Source organism: Mesocricetus auratus, unplaced genomic scaffold (assembly GCF_017639785.1).
Source record: "Mesocricetus auratus isolate SY011 unplaced genomic scaffold, BCM_Maur_2.0 Super-Scaffold_100028, whole genome shotgun sequence".
NCBI lineage: Eukaryota > Metazoa > Chordata > Mammalia > Rodentia > Cricetidae > Mesocricetus > Mesocricetus auratus.
In genome coordinates, this window is record NW_024429209.1 from 11,681,991 (window position 1) to 11,695,305 (window position 13,315).

Below are 13,315 nucleotides of genomic sequence, written 5' to 3' on the forward strand. Positions count from 1 at the left end.
ATCCCCCTTGCATCTGGAAGACTATCCCAGATATATGCATCCTCAGGGACCCACAGGGGATCTGGCCCCATTCCAATCAAGTCCAACAAGCAGGAAGGAGTGAGAATCAGTGTTAAACAACAGTGTTGCCACCCTTCTTTGGGAGTTTGGCCCTAAATCATGTAGAGTGTTTCCAAGTGATGCCTGTGTGTCACCTGGCTTTACTGTAGGTTAAATATATGTCGTGATAAAGTATGGTTGCTTTGAAAAACAAAGCAAACTAAAACCCTGACTTTGGGTTACATATTAATCTGGGCTGGTCATCATGCTAACTTTTTAAGGTATGGAAGACAGGGATGACTTACACATCCAAGGCCAAACCCTGGCATGCCACAGAGCCTGGGTCTAAGCTGGCGTCCCAAACTTACTTAGCCTGTCCTTCTTAATGTTGCCACCATAGTAAATGACGACCCAACAAACCAAGCTGCCACTTAAATCAGGGAGTTCAAAAATGGCTGTGTCAGAACTTCAGACAGGAACAGGTGATAAAATACAGTCTTTTATATAAATACCATTGTCATGGGTACAAACAAGGCTAGCGGGCCCATAGAAGAGGGAGTGTCTAACCTTGCCTGGCAGCTGGGGTCTGAACTATGAGAGGAATTCCCACAGAGGGAGAGGAGGTGCTGAAGGAATGTGGAGGGCCAGGCAGAATTGTACGACAGAGGGCAGCCTGGCCAGGGGAGGGCAGGGCCCTTACTCACACTTGCAGGTGGGAGATGAGCTGTCCCACGGTGATTTCCTCCGCTATCTTCTGGTACAGGCTCTGACTGTTTAACACCATACTCTCTAGGATGGCCAGGGACCGCTGAAGGATGGACACATCAACCATCGGCTGGCTCACATACCCAGCAATCTAGACCAGGGAGAGGCACACTGGTTAGGAAGCGTGGAGCCAAGGAAACCCTTGATGCTCTCTTCTCTGCATTCTGCCTCCATATGGGCAACAGTGGCCAGGAGAATTGTAACATCGGGCTTACAACTGCCCTGGCCAACGAACCAGGATTCCCTCAGCCTCCGTCTTAAGTGACAGTATCCATTCAATTGTTTCTTCAAAATGCTTAACAAATTAATCCTTTTCAAAATAAGGGTTCAACATGAGGTGGACCTACTGTACTGATTCTTATATCTTGTCTTTACCTGCTCTTCCAACACCCTACAGAATTAGACCATCAGACTTGGAGAGCCGTTACCCAAACCCCTCTTCTCAATTCCCTTCTCAGACTGTCATGTCACCTTTGTCCAAAAGTTTCTAACACTGAGAAGTCCCCAATGGTTCAAGATAAAGATGTGAACTGCTAGGCAACGGACAGCAGAGTAGTCGCTGGTTTTCACTTAGTTTCCAGAACTGAGACTGTGCCTGCAGGTAGCAGACTCGGAAGGGCTCTTCTACTGCCCCGGTTCATCTCATAACCAAGTGGGCTGCTTTGAGGATTTGCACAAAGGAAACACATTTGCAAATGAGATGCAATTTTCACTCAGGAGAGCTGAGGAAGCAGGTAGCTCAGAGCTGATGACTGGCTGGTTTGTGCCAACCTCAGTGACAAGCAGTTCTGCTCCGAGCCTTGTCCTTGGTGCAGGCCCTGAGGGAAGGCAAATTGTGAATTGAGATTTTATTTTCCTGGGCAAGTGACAATGGCCTCTCTGGAGACCAGGCTGTGGAAGCTGAGCCACCCCTCCCAGGGATGTGGTCAGGAGGCAAACAAAGGAGTCACTCCAAGCTGCTAAGAGGGGGAGTTCAGCAGGCCAAGGGCAGTGCATTCATTTTTAATCTGGTGACATTTCCAATGTATGATGGGTTTATCAAGTACAGACCTACAGTAAATTGAGGAGCATCTGTTAGAATGTAAACCGTTCAGAAGTCCTGGGAAGATCATTGCTTGAGGATGAAAAATCCAGCCCCAGGGAATACAAAGCTGATTCCTGCCAGACTACAGGCTGCAGCGCCTACTCTCCCCTTATGCCAGAGAATTTACAGGGAGAGGGAGGGGACAAACAGAATGTTGGAGGCCTCACCTGTTTAATAAAGGTGATGGAAACCATGTCCCAGGAGACAATGCCATGGTCCATGAGCTCTAAGAAGGCAGTCAGGGTGAATGCCAGCATCTCACTGTAGCTGAGACATGTACGACACACAAACACAGAGATTCAGGTCCAGGGAGCGCAAGTGTACCTAGGCTTGTCTTCACCATCTTGCTTCATCTCTGGGTTAGTCTGTTAACTATCTTCCAAAACAAAGACCTTTGTCAAACTGATGCTTGCAGGGGACCAACGAGGGCATATGTCTCATGTCACCCTTTAGGCAGAGAGGCACCAGGGCGAGGGAGACAGTCCAGGCGGGGCTATGCCTTCCGTTTCTGTCTGAGCAGTTGCCAGGCTTGTTTTATCTCCCGACTCTAGCCTCCTCCTCTGTAAGATCGAGTTAGTCTCACAGCATTAGTCTCACAGGGCTGTGGTAAGAGCAAGCTGATGAGGTCTGCTGTGCCCTTACACTAATGCGGTGTAAAGATTAAACGTCTGCCTTTTGTCTCTCCTTACAGGTTTAATCATTCATGCAGTGGCACGGTGCTCTACAGTTAACGAGCCAGAGCCCTGTTTGCCAGCGGTAATAACGCTGCTTACAAAACTGGGGGCTGAGTGTCATCCCCATTACAGAGAGGAGGAGACTAAGGCTGGTCGGCTGCAGCCCAGCACTCTCCCAACAGTAGCCAGCGGCTTCCGCTTTGGTGCAGCTGGAGAATCCAAGACTTTAAAACAAATACCTAGGATTAGCTGCTTGGCTTGGCTGACAGTCTAGAGAGCTGATCCATCACCTGCGAGATTTCGGACTCCCTGCCTGCTAGCTTAGGCTCCACAGGCTTAGGTGGAGACCTGGGGACCTGTCACTCACTGCTGATCATAAACAGGGCACAGCCACCTAAGCCTGAGGGCAGTAGTGGTGTCGAGGGGTGGTGCCCAGTCCTGAGCTCCTCCTTGACAGCGTGGAGCAGGGAGATGGCAAATAGGAGCAGCCTGTGGCATCCGGAAGTCGGCATGCACATCGGGTGAGAGTGGATGGGATCAGGGAGGGCAGGCATGGTCGCTAAGAGGATCAGGGACAGTTCCCATCTCTCCCCGGACTCTCACCAGGCCAAGCACTTCCCATAAATTACCAGGCCTGCTGCGCACTGACTTCCTTCCTTCCTGAGGTGCAGGGCCCCTACTTTGACTACTCATCCAGCACAGCACTGGGCCACTCAACCCGGGAGACTCCTCTGGACTCTGAGATGTGGGACACCAACAGGGACAAGCCCTCTCTGTATGTGGACTTGGACTCCTATGGACACCATGGAAGTGAGAACAGGAGCCCTGCAGGTCACGAGACTCTGAAATAGCTCGGAAGACATTGGAGACACTCACTGGGACAGGAGCTTGGTTCCGCTCTCCACCAGCCTTGTGAGCACAACGATGCCGTCCATGTTGATGAACTCAGTGGCGAAAGTCACGTCAGCTGAGAGCTTAGCCAGTTCCTTCATGGCATCCAGCCGGGTCTCCATACTGGATGACTGGGTCCTCTCCATCAGCTGGCGTGCAGCCCGGGACTATGAGGCCAGGGACAAAAGAGACACCATCTGCTCCTGCAGCAGGTTACTACTGTGGGCTCGCAGCCGAGCCCCCAGGCAGGGTTAGGTTTTCACATGGCTTAGGAACTGCTAAATAGATGTTTTGGGGACCAGTAAGAGAATTTCCAGCATTCTGAGACTGATCTGTAGCTATCTGTATCTTTTCCTTTTCTATATCCCTCTAACCTATGGATTTGTTTTACTTTTAAGACATTTCTTTTGTGTGTGTATGCATGTACACACCATACCCTGAGTGTGGCCATCAGAGCATAAGTTATAGGAGTAGGTTCTTTTCTTCCACCATGAGGTCCAAGGGATAGAACCCAGGCCACCAGAGTCATCTCGCTGGTCCCTGGTCTACAGATTTTTTTCTTTTTAAAATTCCTACCCCCCCCCCAAAAAAAAGTTAAGGAAAACTGGGGTGTCTCCTAACTGCATAAGTCTGCAGAAGCAGATCTGGCTTGACAGGGTGCTGTCTGCTGATGAACAATACCACCTGAGGCAGGCGGGGTTCCGCTGAAAAGCCAAGCCCCACCCTTGGAAGAAACTGAGGGGATCTTGTCATCATCTGTCAGAGGCCGAGGGCCTGCCCTAGAATTTAATCTGATGGCCCTGATGGTGCTTCAAAGTTCTAGATCACCCTTACCCAAAGGAATCATGCTGTGAAACACGGACGACGGAGGATCCAGAAGCCAGAATTGCGAATAGCTTCATGGACATGAGAGCTGGTGAGGACAGACGCCTCCCACCATGGGTCCTCCCCAAACAGGACGCTCGCCTCCTGCAGCCTGGTAAGCCACTGCTATTGTGTGCGCTCATGACGTTGCTCCTGGGCTGAGCTTACTACCACAGTCAGACTCCAGGCATGGTTTCACCACGCCCTTCTCTGAATGGACTAGTCTCTGGGAAGCAGCAGGAAGAGCAGAGTGCCCCAGGCTTGAGTGCCCTGGGTCCAGCGGTCTGCTCAGGAGTCCAGTTCTTCGGAGGCCAGAGACTGCGGCCAGCGACCTCTCCTTTGCCTCTCTCTGGTACCAAGAGGGGCCAGTACCTGCACAGGGCTCTCGTGACATGCAAACCCTCCCAACCCCACTGCGGAAGGCTGTGGTCCTGAGAAAGCTCACCCACGAGGCAGTCTCAGGACACTCTGCATCACACTTACGAACTCCCTCCAGAGACAGCCTTTCCGGGATGCTGCCCCCTCTCCACTTCATACAGAGGTTATAAGTGCTCGGCACTTTTGAGTACTGTCACATGACATTAGCAAAGCCTAGTGTGTGTTTGCAGGGAGATGGGCCAGCTGAGGTTCTTACTTGCAGAAGCTCCTTCACGAGGGGAGGGAGGTGAACAGGAGACTGACCGAGCCTCACAGGCCTAGGACTGAACCGGGCTTGGCTACTTTTTCAGTGGCACAACAAGTGGCAAGCTACTTGACCTAAGTCCTCAGTTTTCTTGTCTGTAAAATGGGCTATCAAGAGCACCTTCCTCTTGATTCTTTGGTAGAACTAACTGATGCAATTGGGAGAAGAAATTAGAGAAACACAAGGTAAGTGCTGGCTGACACTATCTTTCGCCTGTCCCCTCCTCTGACAAGAAAACATGCCCTTAAATTTCATACAAGAGTGACAAAGGCTGAGCCCTGGTGATCATGTCTGTCACAGGCCAGCCTCCCTGTCCTGATGCACAGTACCCTAACTCTCTTTCCTGAACCTTCACCTCTCCCATCTGAACTCACCCATGGGACACACGAAAAACAGCAAAAGGGGCCTCCGGGCCGCAGAGCGGGCACAGGCACTGGGCACAAGAACCTTTCATGTCTTGCAGCTTTGAAACACATTACTGTGTTTCCCGGTTTTCACACAAACATCTCCCGAGTCCCTGTCCTCTCTCTTCCGTAGAGACTGAGCTCCCTGGTGCAGTAACAGACAGAAGCCCCTCTACTGTGCCGAAGCTGCCACTCAGCACACCTGGCTGCCCATGTGGGTGCTGTGGTGCTGTGCGGCTGTGGTGCTGTGTGGCTGTGGTGCTGTGGTGCTGTGTGGCTGTGGTGCTGTGGTGCTGTGTGGCTGTGTGGCTGTGTGGCTGTGGTGCTGTGTGGCTGTGTGGCTGTGGTGCTGTGGCTGTGGTGCTGTGGTGCTGTGGTGCTGTGTGGCTGTGGTGCTGTGGTGCTGTGTGGCTGTGGTGCTGTGTGGCTGTGGTGCTGTGGTGCTGTGTGGCTGTGGTGCTGTGGTGCTGTGTGGCTGTGGTGCTGTGTGGCTGTGGTGCTGTGGTGCTGTGTGGCTGTGGTGCTGTGGTGCTGTGTGGCTGTGTGGCTGTGTGGCTGTGGTGCTGTGTGGCTGTGTGGCTGTGGTGCTGTGGTGCTGTGGCTGTGGTGCTGTGGTGCTGTGGTGCTGTGTGGCTGTGGTGCTGTGGTGCTGTGGCTGTGGTGCTGTGTGGCTGTGGTGCTGTGTGGCTGTGGTGCTGTGTGGCTGTGGTGCTGTGTGGCTGTGGCTGTGGTGCTGTGGTGCTGTGGTGCTGTGTGGCTGTGGTGCTGTGGTGCTGTGGTGCTGTGGTGCTGTGGCTGTGGTGCTGTGTGGCTGTGGTGCTGTGTGGCTGTGGTGCTGTGTGGCTGTGGTGCTGTGGTGCTGTGTGGCTGTGGTGCTGTGTGGCTGTGGTGCTGTGGTGCTGTGTGGCTGTGGTGCTGTGTGGCTGTGGTGCTGTGGTGCTGTGTGGCTGTGGTGCTGTGTGGCTGTGTGGCTGTGGTGCTGTGGCTGTGGTGCTGTGGTGCTGTGGTGCTGTGTGGCTGTGGTGCTGTGGTGCTGTGTGGCTGTGGTGCTGTGTGGCTGTGGTGCTGTGGTACTGTGTGGCTGTGGCTGTGGTGCTGTGTGGCTGTGGTGCTGTGTGGCTGTGGTGCTGTGTGGCTGTGGTGCTGTGTGGCTGTGGTGCTGTGGTGCTGTGGTGCTGTGGTGCTGTGGTGCTGTGGTGCTGTGGTGCTGTGGTGCTGTGTGGCTGTGGCTGTGGTGCTGTGGTGCTGTGGTGCTGTGGTGCTGTGTGGCTGTGGTGCTGTGGTGCTGTGGTGCTGTGTGGCTGTGGTGCTGTGGTGCTGTGTGGCTGTGGTGCTGTGGCTGTGGTGCTGTGGTGCTATATGGCTGTGGTGCTGTGTGGCTGTGGTGCTGTGTGGCTGTGGTGCTGTGGTGCTATATGGCTGTGGTGCTGTGTGGCTGTGGTGCTGTGTGGCTGTGGTGCTGTGGTGCTGTGTGGCTGTGGTGCTGTGTGGCTGTGGTGCTGTGGTGCTATGTGTGTGCTGTGTGGCTGTGGTGCTGTGTGGCTGCTGTGTGGCTGTGGTGCTGTGTGGCTGTGGTGCTGTGTGGCTGTGGTGCTGTGTGGCTGTGGTGCTGTGGTGCTGTGGTGCTGTGTGGCTGTGGTGCTGTGGCTGTGGTGCTGTGGTGCTGTGGTGCTGTGTGGCTGTGGTGCTGCGGCAGTGGTGCTGTGGTGCTGTGTGGCTGTGGTGCTGTGGTGCTGTGTGGCTGTGGTGCTGTGTGGCTGTGGTGCTGTGGTGCTGTGGTGCTGTGTGGCTGTGGTGCTGTGTGGCTGTGGTGCTGTGGTGCTGTGTGGCTGTGGTACTGTGTGGCTGTGGTGCTGTGTGGCTGTGTGGCTGAGGTGCTGTGGCTGTGGTGCTGTGTGGCTGTGGCTGTGGTGCTGTGTGGCTGTGGTGCTGTGGTGCTGTGTGGCTGTGGTGCTGTGGTGCTGTGGCTGTGGTGCTGTGGTGCTGTGGCTGTGGTGCTGTGTGGCTGTGGCTGTGGTGCTGTGTGGCTGTGGTGCTGTGTGGCTGTGGTGCTGCGGCTGTGTGGCTGTGGTGCTGTGTGGCTGTGGTGCTGTGTGGCTGTGGTGCTGTGTGGCTGTGGTGCTGTGTGGCTGTGTGGCTGTGGTGCTGTGGTGCTGTGGTGCTGCGGTGCTGTGTGGCTGTGGTGCTGTGGTGCTGTGTGGCTGTGGTGCTGTGGTGCTGTGTGGCTGTGTGGCTGTGGCTGTGGTGCTGTGGTGCTGTGGTGCTGTGGTGCTGTGTGGCTGTGGTGCTGTGGTGCTGTGGTGCTGTGTGGCTGTGGTGCTGTGGTGCTGTGTGGCTGTGGTGCTGTGTGGCTGTGGTGCTGTGTGGCTGTGGTGCTGTGGTGCTGTGTGGCTGTGTGGCTGTGGTGCTGTGGTGCTGTGTGGCTGCGGTGCTGTGGTGCTGTGGTGCTGTGTGGCTGTGGTGCTGTGGTGCTGTGTGGCTGTGGTGCTGTGGCTGTGGTGCTGTGGTGCTATATGGCTGTGGTGCTGTGTGGCTGTGGTGCTGTGTGGCGGTGGTTCTGTGGTGCTGTGGTGCTGTGTGGCTGTGGTGCTGTGTGGCTGTGGTGCTGTGTGGCTGTGGCTGTGGTGCTGTGTGGCTGTGGCTGTGGTGCTGTGGTGCTGTGTGGCTGTGGTGCTGTGTGGCTGTGGTGCTGTGGTGCTGTGGTGCTGTGTGGCTGTGGTGCTGTGTGGCTGTGGTGCTGTGGTGCTGTGTGGCTGTGGTGCTGTGTGGCTGTGGTGCTGTGGTGCTGTGTGGCTGTGGTGCTGTGTGGCTGTGGTGCTGTGGTGCTGTGTGGCTGTGGTGCTGTGTGGCTGTGGTGCTGTGGTGCTGTGTGGCTGTGGTGCTGTGTGGCTGTGGTGCTGTGGTGCTGTGTGGCTGTGGTGCTGTGTGGCTGTGGTGCTGTGGTACTGTGTGGCTGTGTGGCTGTGGTGCTGTGTGGCTGTGGTGCTGTGTGGCTGTGGTGCTGTGTGGCTGTGGTGCTGTGTGGCTGTGGTGCTGTGGTGCTGTGTGGCTGTGGTGCTGTGGTGCTGTGGTGCTGTGGTGCTGTGGTGCTGTGTGGCTGTGGCTGTGGTGCTGTGGTGCTGTGGTGCTGTGGTGCTGTGTGGCTGTGGTGCTGTGGTGCTGTGGTGCTGTGGTGGCTGTGGTGCTGTGTGGCTGTGGTGCTGTGGCTGTGGTGCTGTGGTGCTATATGGCTGTGGTGCTGTGTGGCTGTGGTGCTGTGTGGCTGTGGTGCTGTGGTGCTATATGGCTGTGGTGCTGTGTGGCTGTGGTGCTGTGTGGCTGTGGTGCTGTGGTGCTGTGTGGCTGTGGTGCTGTGTGGCTGTGGTGCTGTGGTGCTATATGGCTGTGGTGCTGTGTGGCTGTGGTGCTGTGTGGCTGTGGTGCTGTGTGGCTGTGGTGCTGTGTGGCTGTGGTGCTGTGTGGCTGTGGTGCTGTGGTGCTGTGTGGCTGTGGTGCTGTGGCTGTGGTGCTGTGGTGCTGTGTGGCTGTGGTGCTGCGGCAGTGGTGCTGTGGTGCTGTGTGGCTGTGGTGCTGTGGTGCTGTGGTGCTGTGTGGCTGTGGTGCTGTGTGGCTGTGGTGCTGTGTGGCTGTGTGGCTGTGGTGCTGTGGCTGTGGTGCTGTGTGGCTGTGGCTGTGGTGCTGTGTGGCTGTGGTGATGTGGTGCTGTGTGGCTGTGGTGCTGTGGTGCTGTGGCTGTGGTGCTGTGGTGCTGTGGCTGTGGTGCTGTGTGGCTGTGGCTGTGGTGCTGTGTGGCTGTGGTGCTGTGTGGCTGTGGTGCTGCGGCTGTGTGGCTGTGGTGCTGTGTGGCTGTGGTGCTGTGTGGCTGTGGTGCTGTGTGGCTGTGGTGCTGTGTGGCTGTGTGGCTGTGGTGCTGTGGTGCTATGGTGCTGCGGTGCTGTGTGGCTGTGGTGCTGTGGTGCTGTGTGGCTGTGGTGCTGTGGTGCTGTGTGGCTGTGGCTGTGGTGCTGTGGTGCTGTGGTGCTGTGGTGCTGTGTGGCTGTGGTGCTGTGGTGCTGTGGTGCTGTGTGGCTGTGGTGCTGTGGTGCTGTGTGGCTGCGGTGCTGTGTGGCTGTGGTGCTGTGTGGCTGTGGTGCTGTGGTGCTGTGTGGCTGTGTGGCTGTGGTGCTGTGGTGCTGTGTGGCTGCGGTGCTGTGGTGCTGTGGTGCTGTGTGGCTGTGGTGCTGTGGTGCTGTGGTGCTGTGTGGCTGTGGTGCTGTGTGGCTGTGGTGCTGTGTGGCTGTGGCTGTGGTGCTGTGTGGCTGTGGCTGTGGCTGTGGTGCTGTGGTGCTGTGTGGCTGTGGTGCTGTGTGGCTGTGGTGCTGTGGTGCTGTGTGGCTGTGGTGCTGTGTGGCTCTGGTGCTGTGGTGCTGTGTGGCTGTGGTGCTGTGTGGCTGTGGTGCTGTGGTGCTGTGTGGCTGTGGTGCTGTGTGGCTGTGGTGCTGTGGTGCTGTGTGGCTGTGGTGCTGTGTGGCTGTGGTGCTGTGGTGCTGTGGTGCTGCGGTGCTGTGGTGCTGTGGTGCTGTGTGGCTGTGTGGCTGTGGTGCTGTGTGGCTGTGGTGCTGTGGTGCTGTGTGGCTGTGGTGCTGTGTGGCTGTGGTGCTGTGTGGCTGTGGTGCTGTGTGGCTGTGGTGCTGTGTGGCTGTGGTGCTGTGTGGCTGTGGTGCTGTGGCTGTGTGGCTGTGGTGCTGTGTGGCTGTGTGGCTGTGGTGCTGTGGTGCTGTGGCTGTGGTGCTGTGGTGCTGTGGTGCTGTGGCGCTGTGTGGCTGTGGTGCTGTGTGGCTGTGGTGCTGTGGTGCTGTGTGGCTGTGTGGCTGTGGTGCTGTGGTGCTGTGTCTGTGGTGCTGTGGTGCTGTGGCTGTGGTGCTGTGGCTGTGGTGCTGTGTGGCTGTGGTGCTGTGGTGCTGTGGCTGTGGTGCTGTGTGGCTGTGTGGCTGTGGTGCTGTGTGGCTGTGGTGCTGTGTGGCTGTGGTGCTGTGTGGCTGTGGTGCTGTGTGGCTGTGGTGCTGTGGTGCTGTGGTGCTGTGTGGCTGTGGTGCTGTGGCTTTGGTGCTGTGGTGCTGTGGTGCTGTGGTGCTGTGTGGCTGTGGTGCTGCGGCAGTGGTGCTGTGGTGCTGTGTGGCTGTGGTCCTGTGGTGCTGTGGTGCTGTGTGGCTGTGGTGCTGTGTGGCTGTGGTGCTGTGGTGCTGTGGTGCTGTGTGGCTGTGGTGCTGTGTGGCTGTGGTGCTGTGGTGCTGTGTGGCTGTGGTACTGTGTGGCTGTGGTGCTGTGTGGCTGTGTGGCTGTGGTGCTGTGGCTGTGGTGCTGTGTGGCTGTGGCTGTGGTGCTGTGTGGCTGTGGTGCTGTGGTGCTGTGGTGCTGTGGTGCTGTGGCTGTGGTGCTGCGGCTGTGTGGTGTGGTGCTGTGTGGCTGTGGTGCTGTGTGGCTGTGGTGCTGTGGTGCTGTGGTGCTGTGGTGCTGTGGTGCTGTGTGGCTGTGGTGCTGTGGTGCTGTGGTGCTGTGGTGCTGTGGTGCTGTGTGGCTGTGGTGCTGTGTGGCTGTGGTGCTGTGGTGCTGTGTGGCTGTGGTGCTGTGTGGCTGTGGTGCTGTGGTGCTGTGTGGCTGTGGTGCTGTGTGGCTGCGGTGCTGTGGTGCTGTGTGGCTGTGGTGCTGTGTGGCTGCGGTGCTGTGGTGCTGTGTGGCTGTGGTGCTGTGTGGCTGCGGTGCTGTGGTGCTGTGGTGCTGTGTGGCTGTGGTGCTGTGTGGCTGTGGTGCTGTGGTGCTGTGTGGCTGTGGTGCTGTGTGGCTGTGGTGCTGTGGTGCTGTGGTGCTGTGGCTGTGGTGCTGTGGTGCTGTGGCTGTGGTGCTGTGGTGCTGTGGTGCTGTGGTGCTGTGGTGCTGTGGTGCTGTGTGGCTGTGGTGCTGTGGCTGTGGTGCTGTGGTGCTGTGTGGCTGTGGTGCTGTGGTGCTGCGGCTGTGGTGCTGTGGTGCTGTGGTGCTGTGGTGCTGTGTGGCTGTGTGGCTGTGGTGCTGTGGTGCTGCGGCTGTGGTGCTGTGGTGCTGTGTGGCTGTGGTGCTGTGGTGCTGTGTGGCTGTGGTGCTGTGTGACTGTGGCTGTGGTGCTGTGTGGCTGTGTGGCTGTGGTGCTGTGGTGCTGTGTGGCTGTGGTGCTGTGGTGCTGTGTGGCTGCGGTGCTGTGGTGCTGTGGTGCTGTGTGGCTGTGGTGCTGTGGTGCTGTGGTGCTGTGTGGCTGTGGTGCTGTGTGGCTGTGGTGCTGTGTGGCTGTGGTGCTGTGTGGCTGTGGCTGTGGTGCTGTGTGGCTGTGGCTGTGGCTGTGGTGCTGTGGTGCTGTGTGGCTGTGGTGCTGTGTGGCTGTGGTGCTGTGGTGCTGTGGTGCTGTGTGGCTGTGGTGCTGTGTGGCTGTGGTGCTGTGGTGCTGTGTGGCTGTGGTGCTGTGGCTGTGTGGCTGTGGTGCTGTGTGGCTGTGTGGCTGTGGTGCTGTGGTGCTGTGGCTGTGGTGCTGTGGTGCTGTGGTGCTGTGGCGCTGTGTGGCTGTGGTGCTGAGTGGCTGTGGTGCTGTGGTGCTGTGTGGCTGTGGTGCTGTGGTGCTGTGTGGCTGTGTGGCTGTGGTGCTGTGGTGCTGTGGCTGTGGTGCTGTGGCTGTGGTGCTGTGTGGCTGTGGTGCTGTGGTGCTGTGGCTGTGGTGCTGTGTGGCTGTGTGGCTGTGGTGCTGTGTGGCTGTGGTGCTGTGTGGCTGTGGTGCTGTGTGGCTGTGGTGCTGTGTGGCTGTGGTGCTGTGGTGCTGTGGTGCTGTGTGGCTGTGGTGCTGTGGCTTTGGTGCTGTGGTGCTGTGGTGCTGTGGTGCTGTGTGGCTGTGGTGCTGCGGCAGTGGTGCTGTGGTGCTGTGTGGCTGTGGTCCTGTGGTGCTGTGGTGCTGTGTGGCTGTGGTGCTGTGTGGCTGTGGAGCTGTGGTGCTGTGTGGCTGTGGTGCTGTGTGGCTGTGGTACTGTGTGGCTGTGGTGCTGTGTGGCTGTGTGGCTGTGGTGCTGTGGCTGTGGTGCTGTGTGGCTGTGGCTGTGGTGCTGTGTGGCTGTGGTGCTGTGGTGCTGTGTGGCTGTGGTGCTGTGGTGCTGTGGCTGTGGTGCTGCGGCTGTGTGGTGTGGTGCTGTGTGGCTGTGGTGCTGTGTGGCTGTGGTGCTGTGGTGCTGTGGTGCTGCGGTGCTGTGTGGCTGTGGTGCTGTGGTGCTGTGTGGCTGTGTGGCTGTGGCTGTGGTGCTGTGGTGCTGTGGTGCTGTGGTGCTGTGGTGCTGTGTGGCTGTGGTGCTGTGGTGCTGTGTGGCTGTGGTGCTGTGGTGCTGTGTGGCTGTGGTGCTGTGTGGCTGTGGTGCTGTGGTGCTGTGTGGCTGTGGTGCTGTGTGGCTGTGGTGCTGTGGTGCTGTGTGGCTGTGGTGCTGTGTGGCTGCGGTGCTGTGGTGCTGTGTGGCTGTGGTGCTGTGTGGCTGCGGTGCTGTGGTGCTGTGTGGCTGTGGTGCTGTGTGGCTGTGGTGCTGTGGTGCTGTGTGGCTGTGGTGCTGTGTGGCTGTGGTGCTGTGGTGCTGTGGTGCTGTGGCTGTGGTGCTGTGGTGCTGTGGCTGTGGTGCTGTGGTGCTGTGGTGCTGTGTGGCTGTGGTGCTGAGGTGCTGTGGTGCTGTGTGGCTGTGGTGCTGTGGCTGTGGTGCTGTGGTGCTGTGTGGCTGTGGTGCTGTGGTGCTGCGGCTGTGGTGCTGTGGTGCTGTGTGGCTGTGGTGCTGTGTGGCTGTGTGGCTGTGGTGCTGTGGTGCTGCGGCTGTGGTGCTGTGGTGCTGTGGTGCTGTGGTGCTGTGTGGCTGTGGTGCTGTGTGGCTGTGGCTGTGGTGCT

General features: G+C 57.9%; 1 protein-coding gene across 2 annotated transcripts in view; it reads right to left on the reverse strand.

The window, feature by feature from the left end:
• The window catches only part of Elmo2 (engulfment and cell motility 2), a 56,346-nt gene that overhangs the window by 19,408 nt on the left and 23,623 nt on the right, over positions 1–13,315 (reverse strand). For both annotated transcript variants that reach the window (XM_005084974.4, XM_040732643.1), the window contains exons 6-8: positions 3,439–3,620; positions 2,056–2,155; positions 744–895 (exon numbers count right to left, since the gene is read on the reverse strand). In XM_005084974.4, coding sequence (XP_005085031.1) covers positions 744–895; positions 2,056–2,155; positions 3,439–3,620 — 434 coding nt within the window. The remainder of the gene's footprint in view (positions 1–743; positions 896–2,055; positions 2,156–3,438; positions 3,621–13,315) is intronic.